Genomic DNA, 22,387 nt, shown 5'->3' with positions numbered 1-22,387 from the left:
AGGGCTGCTCTCATCCTGGTATTCTGGCACTTCAGGGCAGGGGAAAGCAAGTCACAAAGTTCCATGAAAGTGCCCTTACGCATGCGAAAGTTTCGCAGCCACTGGGAATCATCCCACACCTGCAGCACGATGCGGTCCCACCAATCTGTGCTTGTTTCCCGGGCCCAGAATCGGCGTTCCACGGCATGAACCTGCCCCAGTAACACCATGATTTCCACATTGCTGGGGCCTGTGCCTTGTGAGAGGTCTATGTCCATGTCAATTTCCTCATCACTCTCGTCGCCGCGCTGCAATCGCCTCCTCGGCTGGTCCTGGTTTTGCTTTGGCATATCCTGGCTCTGCATATACTCCAGGACAATGCACGTGGTGTTCATAGTGCTCATAATTGCCGCGGTGATCTGAGCGGGCTCCATGATCCCAGTGCTAGCTATGGCGTCTGGTCTGAAAAAAGGCGCAAAACTAGTATCTGACGGACGGAGGGAGGGAGGGGCGAGTGACGACATGGCGTACAGGTACAGGGAATTAAAATCAACAAAGGTGGCTGTGCATCAGGGAGAAACACAAACAACTGTCACACAGAATGGCCCCCCCCCAAAGATTGAACTCAAAAGCCTGGGTTTAGCAGGCCGTTGATTTCACGGAGGGAGGGGGAAGCAAATGAATACAGAACAAATCTATTTTTTTACATCTTAAGCTGGCAGACGATGGTGCAGCATGACTGATAGCCCTCGGCATCTTCTGGGTGCTTGGCAGAAAATACTGGGCGCTTGGCAGAAAATACTGCACTAAGACTGATAGCCATCGTCAAGACAGTTCGATAGGACTGAGCATGTCTGCCCAGGTGCCCATGATTGACATGCAATATGACGACGATGGATATCAATCTTAATACACCATCTACTGCCAAAAGGCAAGGGGCTGCTGCTGTGTGCAATGCAGCCCCACGTCTGCCAGCACCCAGATCGCCGATGAAGGCTACCAGTCATACTGCACCGTCTACTGCCAAAAGGCAATTAGCTGCTGCTGTGTAGCAATGCAGTACCACGTCTGCCGGCACCCAGAGGACATATGGTGACGGTGAGCTGAGCTGAGCTGGGCGGGCTCCATGCTTGGCGTGGTATGTTGTCTGCACAGGTAACCCAGGTAAAAAGGCGCGAATCGATTGTCTGCTGTTGCTCTGACGGAGGGGGAGGTGCCTGACGACATGTACCCAGAACCCCCCGCGACACTGTTTTGCATCATTCAGGCATTGGGATCTCAACCCAGAATTCCAATGGGCGGCGGAGACTGCGGGAACTGTGGGATAGCTACCCACAGTGCAACGCTCCGGAAGTCGACGCTAGCCTCGGTACTGTGGACGCGGTCCGCCGACTTAATGGACTTAGAGCATTTTATGTGGGGACACACACAATCGGCTGTATACAACCGATTTCTATAAAACCGGCTTCTATAAATTCGACCTAATTTCGTAGTGTAGACATACCCCCAGAGAACCCACTTACTGTGTAAGGTATTGCAAAATTGGGCCCTATGCTGTAAATAAAATTGATGCCACTCAGATTATTTGACTTCCCTATTTGTGGATTCAAAACTAAACAATGCATTTTGTTTGTAGGTGTATTTTCTTTTACATAGCAGGTTAAAATGGAGGGGGGGAATCTGCGTTGATTCTGCTTTATAACTCAAAGCAAATAAAGATTTCAAGATGATTACTGCCAACAATTCTTAGAGATTATGATAAAAAGGGGGAAGGGGAAGAATATAATATACCTCTACCTCGATATAACGCTGTCCTCGGGAAACAAAAAATCTTACCGCGTTATAGGTGAAACCGCGTTATATCAGACTTGCTTTGATCCACCGGAGTGCGCAGCCCTCCCCACCCCCCCCAGAGCACTGCTTTACCGTGTTATATCCAAATTCGTGTTATATCGGGTCGCGTTATATTGGGGTAGAGGTGTAATTTGAACAAAACTTTGAACTATATAAACACTATGAAAGGAAGGAATGCTTTAGGGTTTACCTACAAGTAATGAAATTTTATTAAGCAAAGAAAAGTTAAGGCTGAATATCAGAAAACCCATAAGAAAGCAAAATACTCTGACAATTTTTTATTAAATTGTATTTCAGAATTATGAAAGAATTATGGGGCAAACTCAGATCTGGTGAAAGTATGAATTTGGTCTGATGTTTATGCTAGCATTCTGTTCAAATATGTCCATCTGTCCAGGTATTTATAACATGCCTTGTCCATGATATGAGTGAAACTAAAGTTACAGAACGCAAACAGTCTGGAAGATTGTAATCTTCCCCTTGCCTCATATGTGTCAAGAGTTTCTTTAGCTGTTTTTAGGTGGAGGGGAATTTCTGTTTTTGTGTAAACACACTGGCTTTAGAGAATTTATTGTGGGAAAGCTAATGTGAACAGTTGAGTAACATTCTGATGCATGACTTTTGTCCTAACTTTCAAGTAGAGTAACAAACTTCTTGACTATCTAACTGAAATATTCATTAGAATATTTATCTACTTGCATATTCAAAAACAACAATTGTTGTTTTAATACCCTCCACGCTAAATGTCATATAAGCAAAGCAATAGGAACAAGGACAGCTCAAAAATTGAAAAGATGACATCCACATGTATTTAAATCATTATTAATAGATGCATATTTTGCAAACAAACACTTTACCTTATGCCATGGTTTTCCTGGTAATAATGTCTCTTGTAGGCTAGAATTTAACCAAGATACATCCAAAGTCTGATGATTTCTACATAATCTTATCCTTGCATGTCCAGATGTTCCTCCAACTTTATCCATTTCATGTGATATTTTCATCAGACACAGATTTCCTTATGTGCTCGTCAGCTTTATGCAGAACTTCTTAATTATATGATGCTGAAAAACCTCAGTCAGGGAAAATCATTAACATATATGTTACAATCTAGCTAGAAATATTATTTAAGAAAGTTATTTCTTCTCCGTGATGACATTTTTCCAATCCATCATTCCAGCAGCCATTTAAAACTTTTTATTCTGAACTAAATTACATATTTCAATAGTAACAGAAATTACAGAGGAGCTGGGTGCACAGTGCTCAATCCATACTAAATTCCCACTAGAAGTCCAGTGTATGGAGGATGTACAAGATCAGACCAATAAAGACACAGAGTTCCTGTAGCATCACTAACTTACATTAGCACCTTTGTACAATTTTATAAATCATTTACTCTTTTGTCCAAATTCATGTTGAAGCAAATTCCCATTAAACTTCAATAGGAACTGGCCCATAGCTTCTAGAAGACTTCTCAGGATTTGGGACAATTTCCCCCTCCCAATCCATACCACACAAGGCCCTATGCAAAGTCCACACTGAAGGATGTGATTTTCACAAGTGTTGACCAGCCAAAACTCAATGGGATCTGTGGGTGCTCAGCACCATTTAAAATCAAGCCTCAGGTGCTTAAATGGGGCATAGTGTACTAAAAGACACTCTCGTTCAGGTAAGAATGTTGTATAGACTATATCACTAAGTAATGGCAGATTAATGACAGATGAATACATTAATATCTGTGTACACTTTTAGGTTGTAAAGTGTTTATATACATAAAAGTATCATTAGTACAATGAGTGCAATTTAAAATTCAGCATTTACTGTTCTGCACTAACTGCAGTACCATATATATTATTCTCAATTACCACAAGGAGATATAAATGCTGAAGTTTTTAAATAGCACCTACTCTATTATTTTAATGACTCAGGCCCTGATCCTACAAAGATTAATACATGTGCTTAACTTTACACACTGTGCATCTCATTGAAGTGAATAGGACAATTCACTGTTTAAAGTTAAGTATGAGTCAGAAGGATTGGGGCTTTAATTAAGAGAAACGAGAGAGGAGCTACTGAATTAGGGTTCTGTCTTTAAGTTGTACTGAAATAATTAATTTAAAAGTTTTTATAACTTTTGTATAAAAAAGTCCCCTTGGGCTGAAAACTGAGAGACACGTTCTCAGATCCAAAAGCATTTTCTCTGTAATAGTTTTGCATATAAAACCAATATATTACATTTCTATTATGTTGCACTTTTACAACTGAGAAACATTTATTTTTAAAATAGGGACCTGGGATTCAGGATCGATGTGTATTAATCACTGTAGGCCCCAGTCCTTCAGGGATGCACCACATGGACAAAGGGGTGTGCCCACAGAGGTCACTTTGCAAGATGCACACCTTAATTTCTGCTTTAATTGTCAAAGTGAGAAACAGTATTGTGCTCAGTTTACCAAGCGATCCAGATCACTCAGTATCAGTGATCTGTCCTCTTTATTATTTACCATTCCCCCAATTTTTGTGTCATCTGCAATCTTTATCGGTGATAATTTTATGCTTTCTTCCAGGTCATTAATAAAAATGTTAAATAACATAGGGCCAAGAACCAGTACCTGAGGGACCCCACTAGAAACACAGCCATACTAAGATGATTCCCCATTTACAAATACATGTTGAGACCTATCAGTTAGCCAACTTGTAATCCATTTAATGTGTGCCATGTTCATTTTATATCTTTCTATTTTTTTTAAATCAAAATAGCATTAGGTACCAACTCAAATGCCTTTATCTCTCTCTTTCAGATACTTATGTGGCCTCCATTACCATAGTATCTAAACTTCTTACAATCTTTAATGTTTTTATCTTCACAAGACCCCTGTGAGACAAGGAAGTATTATCATCACTCAATTTACAGATGGGGAAATGAGGCACAGAAAGAGAGACTAAGAGTTAGTCTACACATGAAAATAAATCTGTAATGTGAATTTAAAGCAGATTCTTGATTAACTCCATGTGCAGATGCTTTTATTCTGAAATAAGAACATCCACACATGGAGTTAATCAGGAACAGCTATTCCAGAATAACTCCCTGTGTACACAAGCACTAACTGACTTGCCCAAGATCATACAGGAAGTCTGTGGCAGAGCTGGCAATTGACTCCAGATCTGCTGAGTCCCAGGCTAGCACCCTAACCACTGGACCATCCTTCAAAGATCCAAATCACAAAAATCTGAACCCCACCACCACAGTACAAACCCCAATAAATATTTAAACCTTTACAGAGCTTCAAACGAGAGTTTAACGCTATTAATAATAATAAAAAAATCATAATACTTTGCACATATAGTGCTCTGATTCAAAGCACCGGACAAACATTAATTTACCCGTCAGTAGGTATTGCCACATTTTACAGCGAAAACTAGGGGTTAAGTGACTGCCCAAATTCAGGCCGGGGCAGAGCCTGGATGAGAAATCACGACTCCTGCTTCTCAGTTGTGCTCTTAGTCCATACCTCACTCCCAATATCCAGGTAATTTGAGTCATAACTCTCCAACTTCACTCCTACCGTTCACCCCCACTGCCACATTCACCCTCATAGGGCACCTACCAGCTTCATCAAAATCCACCCCCCAGCACCTTCAACTAGGGTGACCAGATGTCCCGATTTTATAGGGCCAGTCCTGATTTTTGGGTCTTTTTCTTATATAGGCTCCTATTACCCCCCACCCCCTGTCCCTTTTTTTCCACACTTGCTATCTGGTCACCCTACCTTCAACTCACTAGCACCTGCAGACAGCACCCTCCAAATCCCTGCTCCTCGCCTTCCTCCATCTCTCCCCTCGGCCCACGGGCGGCCCCCTTCCTTTCCTACCCTCTCTTCTCAACCCCCTCCTCAACCCCCGACCCCCACCCAATCTTCCTCACTCCTCTCCTCTTCCTCACACCCTGACTGCCACCGCTCAAACCGCTCTCGCCCCAGCTCCTCTCCTTCCTCCCCCGACCCCTCACGGCTCTCAAACGGCTCACCCCCACCCCGGCCTCCGCCCCACAACTCCCCCTTGCCCCCTCACCATCTGCCTCCCCCTCCCCCGCGGGCTCGGCTGCTCGCTGGACGCAGGGCCTGAGCCTTGTTGCTATGGCGACAAACAGCTTCGGGCCTTCCTCCTCCTCCAGCTCCTCCTCTTCCCACAGCCGGTAGTTGCTGCGGCTTCTTCCCCCGCCCCCAATTTAGCCCAGGCGTCAGCGATGGAGGCCTTGGGAGGCCGCGGTCCGGGCAGCAGGGCTGGGCATGGAGCCCCGGCCGCGTTATGAGAGGTAAGGCTGCGGGGCCGGGGTGATTTGCCCCTCTGGCTCCGCCCCTTACCTGCGCTGCGGCGGATCTGCCACGGGCTCTGTCCTCGGGCCGTGTAAACGGGGATTGGGCCCTCGCTGTCTAGTGCCAGGGTGGAAATGGAAAGGGGAGGGTGTTGCCCCTCACAGTTTATCCCCACCCCCGCTGCCTTATCTGGGGTTCAAATGAAATTGGGGGGAATTTGTCCCCCACCCTCCGTGCAAATAGAAGGGGGGCATTTGCCCCTCCCTGTCTGCCCTCTCTCCCCCTGCCCCCTTGCTAGGGGAGGAAGGTGGAAGGGGAATTAGCCCCTTACTGTCTGCCCCACTCCCACCCCTGGGTGGAGATGAAAGGGGGCATTTACCTCTCACTGACTGGGGCTGCCCACCCACGTTCACCTAGGTTGGCACAGGAGGGTGTGTATGTCACCCCCTCTCTGTCCCTGCTGGGAAGGGAAAGCGGGGATTGGTGCTCCTCTGGGTGCTCTTTTGTTCATGACAGTATTTACCTGGCATCAGTGTCTTTGCCTTGGGAGGAACTCAGCAGTGGTGCCATCCCAGAGCAGCAGGGTGACGTTCTGATGTGATGGTGTCAGGCCAGGATGCTGTGTTGGGTCATCACCACACTGTGACAGATAGATATTTTGCAGGCTAGACAGGTGGCTTCAGAACCTGTTTGCAGGACACCATTTCTGATAAACCTGGGAGCATCCCATAAACTCAGGCCTGAGTAGGAGGAGCCGACATTTTGAAAAAGTAAAATTAAAGGGAATTTAAAAAAAATATGTTTCGGTCAGTGTTCAGAGAGTAGATTTAAGATCTATTAATTAAAATACAAAATGTTTGTTAATATATATATAACATTAGGGTGCCTATTAAACACTTAAATTAGGAAATGAAAAGAATTCTCATAGTAACATTAACTAAGCCATATTATGCATTCTATGTGTTTTATAGTATGATTTAATAATAAATGCAGTTATTTTTAAAGTTCTCTAAACAGGTAAACTGCCATGGGCTGATTCTGCAAAGCCTTACTACTAAGCGTAGTGCTCTATTAAAACAATGGAATTACTTACAATATAGGAACTACTTTGTCCTGGTAGTTTTTGCAGGAGCAGGTCAGAAACCACCAAATCAAGAATGCTAATTACAATAATCAGTTTTAGCAACATAAATATTAAGGGCCTGATCCTGCAAACCCACGCATGAGAAACTTTATTCATACACTCAGTGGTCTTGTTGACTTCAGATCTTTGGATTACTCACACACACTAAGTACAGTACATGAGTTTTTGCAAGACCGAGGCCTACAATATGATCGTAGGACAACAGATAATATATCCGTAATAGCTCTGAATGTTAGTGAGAAGTTTTACTGTGCATGCAGTTTTTCTTAAATGCTAATAACCCAATTTTTTTTTTTTACAAATTAGCAGAATCTAGTTTTGTTTCAAATGTTAAGTCTTTGCTAATGTAGATATGTGCACAAATAGCATATTGAGGTTTTCTTGCAATTCAGATTGTATGTTTTTCATGCTTGCATAACTGAAAAATAGGTCAATAGATTTTACTCAAACTTCCCTACATGTCCAACAAAAGAAACATTTTTGAGAAAATGGTGAGCAACTGAAAAGGGTTTATAATGAAATCCCAACTAAACCACAACTGTAGTGTTTGCTACCAGATAAATATTGTAAAAATACTTTGCACTTCCGTGCTATCTTAATCCAGTAATCTCAAAACACTTTCCAAAGAATATCTAATGAAACAATACACCATTCCTGGGATGTATATAAGAACTATTATACCCATTTGACAGATGGGGAGACTGAGGCACAGAAGTGAAATGAATTGCCAAGGGACACAGTGAGTAAATGACAGCACTGGGAATAAAACCCAGTTCTCCTGCTCTAACCATTAGACCACTCTTTACTGTCTGCAATTGCCTTTGGACCAAGATTCTCTACCAACCCTAACCCAGTCCCACATATTAGCTCTTTATTTCCTGCTTGCTTCTCCCTCCCAGGATTACATTGCCTATGCAAAGCCCCCATATGGTCCATGCTCTTCCCAATGGCTTTTAAAAGTGGATTAACCTGGTTCCACTCATTTCCCCAGACAGGATAATCTCGTCTGGTAATCCCATAATGGCACTCAGTTTTCAGTACTCACTGGATTTTGATTAGACTTGTCTGTGTCTAAATATATGCCATTTTATGGATGCTTAATTGTGTAGTTCCCATCCCCCACCTTTATTATTTCCTTCTATAATCTCATGATGGTTCCCAACCTTTTTCTGTAAATTTATATATCATGTTAAAACTTCTGCTACACAAGCTAGTGCCTCCTCCTATTCAGCTGGGTGCTTTCTAATTTTCAGTGTAGCTTTGGCTGTTCCAGACTGTATGTTTGGCAGCCCATTGAGGGTTACAGTATACATCACTGAATGATCATCAGGATGGCCAAAAGGCTGTGTATTTCAGAGAGACAATTCTCTTTTCCTAACTAAATGGAACACTGCTCCTTTAAACATGGCTTTCCCCCCCCTTTAGGAGACATAGCAGTGAGACAAAAGAATCTGGACCAGAGAGAGATCCGTTCAACGCCATGCAATCAAATTGCAGTCATCTCCACAATGCCCCAGGAAGTGGTGATGTTCCCTCGTCCACTCAGAGTGCCCATACAGCAGGGCTGCCAGGAGAAGGCTCTTGCCACCATAGTGGAGATGTTCACATCCAGCTAAGCTCTGCCTTGGGAGAAGCTGGGGAAAACCCCAGTTTCAGGCACATACGGTCAGGTTCCCAGGGCCGTTCACATGGCCACTCCCACAATGAAGCGAGGGGGCCCGAAGATTCCACCTTAGATTCAGAGGAACACAGTGGCAGCTCCATCTCTGAGCTCAGATATCTCTTCCAGTGGCTGCACAAAAGTCTTCCATACATCTTGATTCTGTGTATCAAACTGACCATGCAGCATATAATCGGTAGAGTATAACAGAGTATGGTATGAGGGAACCAGCCCTTTTTTCCTGCATTCAATCCTGCTTATGAGCGTGCCTGAAGTATAATTTGATTTACTTTTAGCTTTATTTTAATTTGATTTCTTCACTGGAAGGAGAAATTTCCTAAAAGAGATTTCAATCACTTATCTGTTTTTCTTTTGTTAGCATATACAATGTAGCTTAATTATTTTAGCTTGATTGCCTGAGCTGTTAAAATTGTATTATGTTATTGCAAGTACTTGCTAGAAGTGCATTTATTTTGCTCTTATTTTATTTTAATCCAGTTTCTTATTTTCCTCCATATAACTGACCCTTTTTCCTAATAGGCATTTCTCTTGGAATTGGGCTGCTAACAACTTTTATGTATGCAAACAAAAGCATTGTAAATCAGGTTTTTCTAAGAGTAAGTATTGCCTGTTGCAATGAAGTTGAAGTGTTTTTACGTTAACTATTACCCAAGACTTCCATGAATCAAGTTTTTGAGAGAAATGTGAACTGATCTTATATTAATTTAGTAAACAAAACAGATAAATATCATAGGATTTTTGAGATGTAAATGTTTTAGCTATCAATAAAATTTACAACTTCTAAGCCTGACTTAGCACTTGTCAGAGAAGCATACTTTGCAAATTTAAAATAAAATATTGGTACAATCTCTTTTTCTGACTTTCCATATCGAAATGCCTGACAATGCTTCTGCCGTTATGAGACAGAAATTCTTAGCTGTATTTTAAAAACTGTTAAGACTACCATTTCATATGCAGCGTATCTGTTATGAGGCACAGGGGTTATTGAGAATTTTGTTACTTTGAAAAGCAGTTATATATATAAACATTAAACATATAAAAAACATTAAACAAAAACATTTCCTTAAGAAGTGTTACTGCTTGGGCGTTCACCCCATTAAAGTGCATGGAGATCTGTGTGAGCACAGTGATCTGCCCTTGCACTTCTTCTTCCTGGTCTAAAGTAACATAGCAGCATCTAGTACTAGTGACTGTGTTCAAATACTGCAGTTCTAGTTTTATTGAGTGTGAAAGAAATTAATTTGAGACTTAAAAAAAAAATCAAAGTAACAGACAACTATTACATTTTTAATGTGTATCTTACAGGAAAGGTGCTCCAAGTTGCAATGTGCTTGGGTACTGATATTCCTAACCGGGTCATCTCTCCTCTTGTATTATACCTTTCACTCTCAGTCACTTTATTACAGGTAATTAGCAGAACATCTATGTTATATTAGTCACTTTAAATGAAATGTCATTTCTTGTGAAAATCTCATCTTTGCTCCTGGCATTTTTTTTTAAAGAGAATCAAGAAGTTGGCTTCTCTTAACACAAATAAATAAATAAATGATGGGTCCAGTCCCGCAAAGCCTTACTGCAAAACACTAATGTGAAGAAGGGTTCGCAAGATTAGGCCCTATGTCTGGGGTTCACTGGCACAGCTTGGGTTTGATTCTCAGCCCTATTACCCCTTGGTGTGGGAGTACTGGGGATACAGTGCCATGAGTTTCTAGCAGGGCATGTGTCTAAGTTTCTTCTCGCACTAGTTTACAACAACCCTGCTAACTAAGGGGCAACATTGGCAGAATGGGAAAGGGAGCAAGTACCTGTATGGCAGGATGAAGGTTACAATGCAGATGTAAAGTGGATTCGAAATGGGGAGCGCTTCATGGATGACAAAAGATCTCTCTTTCCCACTCCTCCTAGAGGAAAACATTACACTATATCTAAACATGCTTTTTTTTTTTTTTTTTTTAATGTACCATTTTAAATGAAACTGTACGCTAATATCCATTCATGGTGTGTACCTCTGGAGAGTGTACCCTTGTAATTTTAGATATTTCTTTTTGTAGCTTAATCTTTTTAAAACCTACTATGGATTTTATGAACTTCTGGGAGGTACTTTGGATCGTGGGAATCACAGACTTTATTCTGAAATTCCTCTTCATGGGCTTCAAATGCTTTATTCTCTTGGTGCCTTCTTTTATGATGTCTTTTAAATCCAAGGTAAGAAAATAATCTATACTTAGCTTTAGCATGAAGTTCCTTTTACAGTACAACCAGCCAGTCATGAATTCCACCTAGAGGAACATTTTTCTTAATTAAAGCTCTGCGCATTATCTGTCGATGCAGGGGAAGGGAAAAACCATTGTCAACTATTTTTTGAGTATGGTCTTTCAGCTAGTTGTGCATCCATTTTATAGTAATTTAATCTAGACTGCATTTCCCTTGTTTGGTTATGAGAATGTCATGTGAGACTGCATCAAAAGCCTTACTAAAATCAAGTTATGTCACATTTACTGTTTTCCCCTAACCACCAGGCCCAGTAACTCTTTTAAAGATAGAAATTCGGTTGGTTTGGCGTGATTTGTTCTTGACAAATCCATGATGGTTATTCCTTATTGTATTGTCCTCTAGGTGCTTATAAATTGATTGCAAAACTGTTTTAAAAGGGAGGGCATGGAGCTTTTAAAGAATACAGAGTAACTTGGGGGGGGGGGAGGTGAATGGAGTTCTGATTTACATGTGGTTGTAAAATAAAAGGCCTTTTCTTAACCCCCGTTTTTCTCAGCATTATATATGCAGACAATTTTTAACAGAAAATTGATTTCTATGTTTGGATTTTTCTTGTAACTTTTTCCCTTTTTTAATGCTTATGAAAGCAAGACTGATAACACTGGTAAGTAGGTAGGCACTCATAGAATATCAGGGTTGGAAGTGACCTCAGGAGGTCATCTAGTCTAACACCCTGCTCAAAGCAGGACCAATCCCCAGACAGATTTTTGCCCCCTTAGGGATTGAACTCACAACCCTGGGTTTAGCGGCCAATACTCAAACCACTGAGCTAACCCTACTTGCCAAAGACACCCCTATTCTGATCTTATGTACCTTGGTTTTTCTGGCCTTCTCTTGAGCAGAGCCTGCTAGTTATGCATTTGTTTTATGCTAGTTGACAAATGTCAACTAGCGACTTGCCAAAGATCATCCATTTTGTTTTGTTTTGTTTTGTTTGTCTTGTTTGTAACACCGTGCAGTTTTGTAACTCATACATGTATGGGATTTTAATGACTCAAGTTTCCAAACAGTATTTCAGATCTGTTGAGACATTAGTTAAGATATAATGAGGGATAAATATTAAAAAGAGAGTACATATATAGAAAAGATGCATTAACTTTAAATTATCTGTGTTTTAAATGTATTTTTAAATATTCCTCTTGTTGTTCCTAGGGCTACTGGTATATGCTGTTAGAAGAATTCTGCCAGTATTACCGTACGTTTGTCCCCATACCAATTTGGTTTCGTTACCTTATTGGCTATAGGGAGCTGGACAATGTACTGGGGTGGAGTCTTGGAGTATTGCTGGGTCTGCTCTACTTCATCCTAAAAGTATGTAAATGTTATCCTTCCTCTGTATTTTAATGTATTAAAATGATACTGCAGTAATTACCATAGAAGAGATGTAGACATACAAATGAATTTATTCTGAAATATTCCCCAGAGTTTGAACTGACTTGCTGGTTAAATACAGCCTTCCAAAATCAGTATAAAAATTTGCTAGGTCAGGCACTAAATCTGTTCACCCTCCCTTTGAAGGATGATTAGAAAACTAATGATGTTTTACACAGTCCAAAAATTGCTTTCCACAGCTGAGTGTGAGAGTAGGGATTCTGTCTGAACTAGTTGTTAATGCCAGGATGGCTATATATGTTTTGTGTCCTTCAAGCTAAGATCACTGGGTTGCTCTCACTGTTGGAGAGTTCAAGTTCTGAATTTCACTTTAACACAGCAAGCACTAGGGCATTCTCAGGGTGGCGGGCCTGACCCTCTGTTACCTGCTGTGTCTGGGAGGTCTGTCGGAGCCTGAGTTTGGCAAACTTCATGGCACTATTGTGCTTTTGAGTGGCCTTTGTAATAATAGGGAATCAGGTTGGTGTTTTTGTTTTTGTTAATTAGAGACTTCTGTTATTGTTTGTTTTTTGTAATTTTGCTGTAGAGTGCCTATGTGCCTTTGTACTGCCAAAGTAAGACCAAACTTGAACTAGGGTGGAAAAAAAATATTAAGAACTTGTGGACAGAATGTGGAGTAATGCACCAAATAATAGTTTTAACTGTTACTGTAGACTTCTTGTAGGCAGTATGTAAACAAATTGCCAAGGGAGATAGGCAGAATTCCAGTTAACGAAACCCTCTCCTTTTGGAAAATCTTGCATTATGTAAAATTGTTGCTTTGGGCTTCCATTCCACTATTTTAACTTGTCAGCTTAATCTGTTTTTCCTCAACATGGCTTAAAACCTCCCCGTCACAAAGGGAAGTTGGGTGTCAACTCCCATTGACTTTGTGTAGTCGGGTACCTAACTCCCTTTTGTCCCTTTGACACTATCCCACTCTGTGCTTATACTAGGCATATCCACAACTATCTTGGTTTGGTACAATTTATATATAACACAGCAGCTGTGTTCTATTGTTTACTATACACATGCAAAATTAAAAGATCATTATGTTAAAAAAACATTAAGATTGCAAAGTTAAGTACTCACAAGTTAAGCAATGCTAGATATAAAGTTGCCTGTGCCACCTTAATTTGGTCCCCTTGTGTGTATGCACTATGGTAGAGTCTTTAATTACATGATCGCTTACTATTTTTTTCCAGTGAGGACAGATTCTTCTGAGATATTAGCTGCTGAAATCTCAGAAGTCTCTATTGAGTATACATGAACTACAATTTTTAAAGGTAAATAATTTGGCCAAATATGAATAAATTTTCGTGGGGATGGCAGAAGGCACATCCCTGACACAAAGACATTTCGCTGCCAAATTTCAAGTCCCTCCTCCAAAACATGGGGGTGCGAGAGCATCTCAAAGAAAAGGTTACCAGAATTTTTGTAACATGGGCAAAACAATATATTTTACCCTAGTCTCATTTTTGGAACAGCTCAACCATTTAGGTTGAAATTTTGCACAAGAGTTCAGCCTGAGGCAGACACCCAGCATGGAAAATTTCAGACTTAACAGTTAAAATTTGGCAAAGTTTATAAGCAACCGAAAGCATGGTTTTAAAAAGGGGAAGTGTTGGGCAACTCAGTAATAAGGAGAGCTATCAGTCCCACCTACAATTGTTTCGTTACCAGACTAAAAGTAAAACACTGAAGGCCAAGTGTTGCACGGAATTTTAGCACTGAGGTTCTTCACTTCAAAATCTGCACAAAGTTTGAAAATCTAGCTCTTGGAAATAAATATTAAGCATAATTTTGTTTTTCTTTTCTCAATTTCAGCTTTTGAGCCTTTTTGGACGTCTGAGAAACTTTAGACAGGTTTTGCGGATATTTTGTACACGACCAGTGAGTATTGGATTCTCTGTAACAACAAAATGACAAAAGTGGCTTCTACAAAAATGATTCTTCTTGAAGATAGCTTTTTCCTGTGTACTAGTTGATCACATTATGTTCTTTTAGTTACATGGAATTCAACTTTCAAAGTAATCCCACTGTTTGTTCCCTTCTTACAGTTTCTTGCACTGTAAAATTTAATTTCTCAGCTTCATGATCATGGGCCGACCTGAAGTCACTTTAAAAGTGATCAGTTTTTTATTGTGTAAGCAGCATCTTGAGGTAAACTATTTGAATACCATGTAAATAAAGTATGATGTAAAGAATATATTTTAAAACTGGGCGAAATATTTGTTTGACTCACATCTGCAAGAGCAAAGTAGCAAACCTTTACCCATTAGCAACTAACTGAAATATACAAGAGTAAGACCCAGATCTTGGCAAAATAACTGAAGAATAAATAGATATTCCATTCAGAATAAAAAATGATTCTTTTTCTAGAATAGTGGGTGGTTGATAAAATGTATTGTAATTTAATCTAGAGCCCGCTGTGCATATACCAGAATATATAGGAGTATTTTTGACATTTAATTAGATTAATACTAAAATATCTTACGCTGTCTGCGTAAGCAATACTTTCTTAACAGTAAGTGATGTGTTTTCATTCTGGTCAGTGTGTAACAGCCCATGACAGAACTCTGCTGTAGGAAGGCCACCATTGTAGCAAATTACCTCCGAAGTCCCACATAGTGTGCTCAGTAGATTAGACCCAAATGCCACCTTGCCCTGGAGCATGTATGTGTCAATGTAGCACCCTAAGGATTGAAACATTTAACATCCTGATGCCCCAGGGATTTAATTGTTTCCCCTCTAACCACATCCTTTCAGTCTTCCTGATCTTTTCCTGGATCGTAACATCTGCTGCAAAATCTCTTTTTTAACAGCACTATGGAGTGACAGCTAGCAAGAGACAGTGTTCTGAAGCAGATGATATTTGTTCAATATGCCAAGCTGAATTTCAAAAGCCTATTCTTCTCATCTGCCAGGTAATTCTAAAGAGATTTTTGAAGTGGAGAATCACAATGGGGGGAGGCGCCTGTTCTGAAACTTTGTGAATCAAGCTGATGTTGACAGTGTCAGTTGGAAAGTAGCAACAGCTTTATGGGAAAAACTTGTAGATGCTTGTGAATGGGAAACTCCCTTTTGATGGAAGAGTCCTGTAAGTCTTGCTAGCTTGCGTATATTTGCCTGCAACTTTTTTTTTAAATGTTTGAAATTTTATATTGTATGCTAAAAGCAGCAGCTGACAGTACTATGTTGTATGGGAACAGTTAATACTGGCAAGTATTCAACAAGGGATTGGACACTTATATGGATAAAAGAATATACAGCGTTGATGCTAACAAATTTTGGAAGCGTTTAAATTTCATGCTTCAAAGACTAAAGAAATATTGAACTACTATGGATTAGGAGGGTTTTTTGCACCTTCCCCTAAAGCATCTAGTGCTGACTGCAGTCAGGACAACATACTGAACTAGATGGACCATGAGTCTGATTTAATATGACAATTCCTGTGTTTCTTAGGAGATCTGAAGACACTATACACTTGGGGTAGAAAAAGCATATCAACTTGTTCTCACTTGACTGCGCTGTCTATGCAGTAGTTAATTCCTGTCCATTTACTTCTAGAATCCTTGCAAGTCTTCATACTGCTGATGCTTTGCAGTGTGTGTGTGTTTGTTTGTTTTTTTAATAAATAAAGTAATTGCTGTTGCTAGAGGTAGGGTTGGTAGCACTGTCTATGGTTAAGGTTGCTCAACATTTCCCATTATATGACCCTGTTTTCAGTTGCTTTTAACTTGCAAAATTTGAACCATTTGGGATGAAATTTTCCATGTTGGGTGTCTGCTTCAGACTGATTTTTGTTTGTTCGTTTGTTTTTGAAAATTTCAGCCAAAATAGTCCAGCCACTTCTGAAAATGAGGCTAGGAAAAAATACATTTGTTAAAAAAAATTCTGGTGAACTTTTCTTTTAGTGGCTGTCTAGCTCCCTAGTGCTTTGGAGCAGAAACGCTAAATGCGTCAGGAGGTTGCCTTTGTGACAGGGATGTACCTGTTGCGCTCCCCATGAAAATCTGCCCAGGGCTCAGGAGGACTTTTTCCTGCAATTGCAACTTGGGGCTGTGTCTGGGCACCTGAACTGAGTGCAGGGAGCCTGTCTTTCCTGTGCTTTCAGTGACCCCCCTTCTCGGTCCAGGCAGCATGGAGGATGGAACCACCTAATCTGAATGCAAGGCGGGGAGGGGGATAAGAGCTTGACCTGCAAGGGGAGTAGATTGGCACAAGGAGCATAGGGGTGGGGAAGAGAGGAGAACGGCGTTAGAGTGGAAGGATAGATTGGGACTGGAGATTGGCAGGGGGAGAGGGAAACTTGGACTGGGAGCTGGGGTAGGGGGAGACTGGAACTGAACCAGTGGGGCCAGGAGAAAGAGGAGAGGGGGAGACAAATCTGAGGATCTAGTATGGGAGTCAGAACTGGGACTGTTTGAGCCAAGAGACTGGGCCAAGGAGTGGAGGGACACTAAGAATGGGACTGGGAGGTAGTGGGGATGAGCAATGTGTATGCAGGGAGAGACCGATTAGATTAGGAACTAGGATAAGAAGGAGCTGGGAATGGCTAGGGAAGGAGAGTGGGACTAGGGTGAAAAGCCTGAGAAAAGGAGTCTGGGACTAGGTAGTAAGAACAGAACTGGGTGAGGAGCCAGTAGTGAGGAATAGACAGGCACTGGGACCAAGAGGAGCGGATAGGTCAGAAGGGGCCACACTTGGTGGGGAAATGAGCAGAAATTTGTGCCCACTAGAGTACACACTCCTCCAAAGCCAGGAATGGAACCCAGGAGTCACCATTCCTCTTGTGTCAGCAAATAAGTATGAAACAGGGTGTGTTTCATCGCCTCTAGTGCTGGTCCATATGGAGCAGGGGTCTCAAACACGCGGCCATGCAGCCCGCGGGGTTCTTTCCTGCGGCCCGCCAAGCTCCCCATGCCCCCCCCCCCCGCCCCTCTGCCTACCCTATGGCGCCGCGAACCCCGCGCCACTCCCTGAAGCGGCTGAAACTATGGCCCTGCAGCCCCGGGGAGGGGGGGAGTAGAGGGCTCCGTGCTCTCGCTTCCAGGCACCGCCCCCCGCAGCTCCCATTGGCCGGGAACGGGGAACCGCGGCCAATGGGAGCTTTGGGGGAGGTACCTGGAGGAGCAGCAAGAGCAGCATATGGCACTGTTTCCCCCCGCCCCCAGGACTCCGGCTGCTTCCTGGAGCGGAGCGGGGCCAGGGCAGGCAGGCAGGCAGCCTGCCCTGGCCACGGGGCGCAGCGCTGACACCCCGGAGCCGCTCTAGGTAAACGGCGCCGGGCCAGAGCCCGTACCCTTTCTGCACCCCAACCCCCTGTCCGGAGCCCCCTGCCACATCCCACACACCCGTCCTGCACCCTGACCCCCTGCTGCACCCCTCACCCCTCCTGTACCCCACACCCCAACTCCCTGCCCTGAGCCCCCTGCTGCACCCTGCACCCCGACCCCCTGCCGCACCCCTCACCCCTCCTGCACCCCACACCCCAACTCCCTGCCCTGAGCCCCCTGCCGTACCCTGCACACCTCCTGCACCTCAACTCCCTGCCCTGAGCCCCCGCTGTACCCTGCACCCCCCTTCACTCCCTGCCGAGCCCCCTGCCGCACCCCCTTCACTCCCTGCCCTGAGCCCCCTGCCGCACCCTGCACCCCAACCCTCTGCCATACCCTGCACACCTCCTGCACCTCAGCTCCCTGCCCTGAGCCCCCTGCCGCACCCCCTGGGGGCAGAGTTGGGCTGAGGACTTTGGGGAAGAGGTTGGAATGGGGGCAGGGAAGAGGCGGGGCAGGGGTGGGGCCTCATGGAAGGGGTGGGGCGGGGCCAGGGGCAGCAAGGGGTGGGTGTCAGTGATGTGGCCCTCGGGCCAATGCACTAGTCCTCATGCGGCCCTCTTGGTCATTTGAGTTTGAGACCTCTGATATAGAGGAAGACAAGCTAGTATTGCCATCATTTACTCCTTTAACTCTAATTCGCAGAGGTCTGTGAGGTGGACCTAAAGGTTTTAGATCTCCTGATGAACCATCTGGGTGTCATTATGATGCTACATGAGGAAATTTGGGGGGGGGTTTCAGATTGCTTTTTTAAGTAACACACCAGAAAAATTCTGTGTTAAAAGCACACTATTAATGTTGCAAAGTCAAAGGTTCACTGCTCGGAAATGCCACAACGTCTGTGCAACCTTGATGTGACCTTCCCGCCCCTTGTGTGTAAGCATTGTGGTATTGTTTAATTATCCGATCACAAACTATTTTTTTCAACAGAACCTCTGCCTCATTCAGTGCACAGGATGCACCTGTTCTGGGGATGAATTAGGGTTATATAGTTTATTTAAAAAAAAAAAAAAAGTCTGTAGGATTCTGTGTCATTTGTTGCAGAAGTTGGAAGGTGCGTAGCGACTGAGGCAGGGGATTGCAGGAATAGAAACAATGGGCTCATGGGTAAAACAGTTAAATTCTGCCCTTAAGAATTTGATTCTGTCCCTGTGTTTGCCACAGAGCTTTGCTTTGAACATACGAAGTGCTGTATAATGCGAAGGACTCTTAAAAATCAGGTCCTGCGTGTCTCAAATTGGTCACCCCAAATTAGTGGATACCTCATACCTTAATCCCTCTGTGATGTAGAAAAGCCCATAAGAAAATTAATTATTGTTTTCAGAGCAAAGTCCAAATAGTGTGCAGGAAATAAGGCATAGGGCCACTCATCAAACAAGAAAACAAAATATTGAATGGCTGCTCATTAAGTGATCACCATCCATTCCGTGCACTGCATGAGGCAAGGGTCCTCTGCAAAAAATAGGATATAATCATGTAATTAAATACTATCATAATACTTATGCACAGAGGGGCTGAATCAGCATTGCACAGGTAACCTTACTTCTGGCATTTCCTAAGATCTGAATCCTTGAGTTTGCAATTTTAATATTTTTAGCTTGGTTTTATATGCAATTATGTAAGTAGAATAGTTTAGCAGAACCATTAATTATTAGAAGAGTAACTAGATTAATATTCTAAATGGATTTGAAAAACAGGTTGTAATAAATATTAGATCTTTTGTGCTCTTGCCGTTAAAAAAATGTCAAGTACTTGTCATTCTTTTCATTACAGCACATATTTTGTGAAGAATGCATCTCTTTATGGTTCAATAGAGAGAAAACATGTCCACTCTGCAGAACTGTTATTTCAGACCATGTTAACAAATGGAAGGATGGAGCCACTTCTATGCATCTACAGATTTATTAAAACATGTCATACTTTTACTTTTTTTTACAGTGTACATTCATTTGAATTAATGTTTTGCAGTTTAATGTGGATGGTAAAGGGACTGTGTTTAAGATTAGCAAAGGACTATCAAATGTTCTAAAATCTGAGTTTATTAAAACATAGCATACATTGAAAACTGCCTTTTTATAGATAAATTTAAGATTTTTTTTATAGAATTAATGTTCAAAATCCAACAGTTTGATTTTTTTTTTTTTCATACTTCAGAGAAATGGTCAAATATTTGAAAATGCTGCACGGGTAGTTACAGCAACTGCTTCCCTCATTGTTTTACATTAACATCTACAATAGTTTGCAGTGTTCCAGATGGTAGTAAATTGCATTTATTCTTATATGACTTTACCAAACACAGCAGCTAGAGATGTGGGCTATGATCTTACAACTCCTATGGACTTGAGTGGGAGTTGCAGAGCTACTCATCACACTCGAAGAGTAGACCCTTTAATGCTGAACCTGATAGTTCAGAGAAATGAGCCCTCTTTTTTCATGTGTTAGACCTATGTCATTAACAGTTTTTCATTACATTTTGAGGAAAATCATAAGAATTTCCCCCACTTAGGTCCACTGCAGACCTATAGGAATCTTTCTCCATCTTATGTTTACCATATAAGTTACCCAACCACTGCTGGAAGTTTTTTACTTAATATTTTATAAAGTTTGTATTTTCAAAACAAATCTTTAATACTATATTTTTGTCAAATATCAGGTAACCAAATTTTCTTAAAGGGGAGAATCTATTTTATATTATATATACATGATTTGTAGTGTGCATAGAATATAGAGAATAAATGCAGTTTAAATTCTTTTGGCTGGTGCATGTTCTGTAAGCATACAGGATTTGTTACTGTTCCATTGATAACAGCAACTTTTAAATATGTGCACATGAAACATCACCATTTGCCCCATAAAACTAGATAACTTTTTCAAAGACAAATGTCCTGGTGATTAGTCTCTACGCTAACTGTGCAACTGAATCATTCTCTTCTCTCTGCTTACTTGTCTCTCCTCACCTCTTCCATTCAGACATAATAGGCTAAAACTATCCTGCCAGTGAATTACTGCAGGGCTGAATTTAGTTTTTAGCTGTTTTGGTACTTACTCAATTGAACACTTAAAGAAATTGCCAATTTGAGAAGTGCTTGGTTTCTTTGTTTGCAAGAGAATGTGCTCCTATCTTAGGGTATGTCTACACTACAAAATTAGGTCGATTTTATTTAAGTCAACATTGAGCCTCTGATTTAAGCAAGTCGATTCTGCATGTCCCCACTATGCACATTCTTTCTAATATCCTCACTAGCAGGGCTTGCGTCGACTCACAGAGCATTGCACTCTGGGTAGCTATCCCACAGTGCATGGAGCCGACTGGAACATTGGGTTGGGCTTGCAATGCCTCATGGGACCAAAACATTTGCGCAGGTGGTTATGGGAAACTGGCATTAGCCTCTCCTGATGCACTTCCCTCCCTGAAATCAACAGTAAACAAACCAAACCTTTTTTCGTAAGCCTGGGTTACCCGTGCAGACGCCATAGCACGGCAAGCATGGACCCTGCTCAGCTGTACACTGTTGTGAGCATTACAAACTCCTCACGCCTTATTCTGCAGTATTTGCTCTGCCGAAGCAGGAGTCGCCGCATAGAAAAAACGGTTACTCACCGTCTCAAACTGTTGTTCTTCGAGATGTGTTGCTTGTGTCGATTCCAATCAGGTGTGTGCGCGCGCACGTGCACAGTAGCTGGAAGATTTTCCCCCTAGCAGTAACTGTAGGGTCGGCCTGGGTGCCCGCCCCCTGGAGTCACGCCTTCATGGTGTCCAATATAGAGCCCTGCTGACCCTGCACCCCCTCAGTTCCTTCTTGCCGGCTACTCCAACAGAGGGGTAGGAGAGTGGGTATTGGAATGGACATGAACACCACATCTCGAAGAACAACAGTTATGAGGTGAGTAACCGTTTTTTCTTCTTTGAGGGCTTGTTCATGTCAATTCTAATCAGGTGACTCTCAAGCCCAAGTTCAGGAGGTGGGGTCAGAGTCATCCACTGACTGGAGCACTGGTCATCCGAAGGCCGTGTCGTCTCTGGCCTGTTGCGTAATCGCATAATACATGGTAAAAGTGTGGATAGAGGACCATGTCACCGCCCTGTAGATTTCCTGAGTAGGGATCTGAGCCAAGAACGCTGTTGACGAGGCCTGAACCCTGGTGGAGTGTGCAGTGATCGAGGGTGCGAGAACCCCCGCCAGACTGTAGCACTCGCATATGCGTCATGATCCATGACGAGATGCATTGTGAGGACACGGGTAGGCCCTTCATTCTGTCTTGCCACCGCCACGAACAGCTGGACTGATTTTCTCAATGGCTTTGTTCTTTCGATGTAGAAAGCTAGCGCCCTGTGAACATCTAGTGAGTGGAGTCTCTGCTCCCTGCCGCTAGAATGCAGTTTAGGGTAGAATACCGGGCGAAAGATGTCCTGGTTGATGTGGAACTG

The 22,387-nt window shown here is 42.5% G+C and overlaps 1 protein-coding gene across 3 annotated transcripts; it reads left to right on the top strand.

The window, feature by feature from the left end:
* Positions 1 to 6,069: 6,069 nt before the first annotated feature.
* Positions 6,070 to 20,702, top strand: RNFT1 (ring finger protein, transmembrane 1). 3 transcript variants are annotated; one of them, XM_065418195.1, is made up of 10 exons: positions 6,070 to 6,148; positions 7,986 to 8,032; positions 8,719 to 9,149; positions 9,494 to 9,570; positions 10,280 to 10,380; positions 11,026 to 11,179; positions 12,401 to 12,559; positions 14,447 to 14,512; positions 15,445 to 15,546; positions 19,732 to 20,702. In XM_065418195.1, exons 2-10 carry the CDS (start codon positions 7,986 to 7,988, stop codon positions 19,864 to 19,866), a joined length of 1,272 nt encoding a protein of 423 aa, XP_065274267.1. In that variant the 5' UTR covers positions 6,070 to 6,148; the 3' UTR covers positions 19,867 to 20,702. The 3 variants fall into 3 exon arrangements, with proteins under 3 accessions (XP_065274267.1, XP_065274268.1, XP_065274269.1); XM_065418196.1 differs by lacking the exon at positions 7,986 to 8,032; XM_065418197.1 differs by lacking the exons at positions 7,986 to 8,032; positions 8,719 to 9,149.
* The last annotated feature ends 1,685 nt before the right edge of the window (positions 20,703 to 22,387 follow it).

This window comes from Emys orbicularis, chromosome 17 (assembly GCF_028017835.1).
Source record: "Emys orbicularis isolate rEmyOrb1 chromosome 17, rEmyOrb1.hap1, whole genome shotgun sequence".
In the NCBI taxonomy this organism is placed as follows: domain Eukaryota; kingdom Metazoa; phylum Chordata; order Testudines; family Emydidae; genus Emys; species Emys orbicularis.
This window is presented reverse-complemented; position numbering and strand designations above follow the sequence as displayed.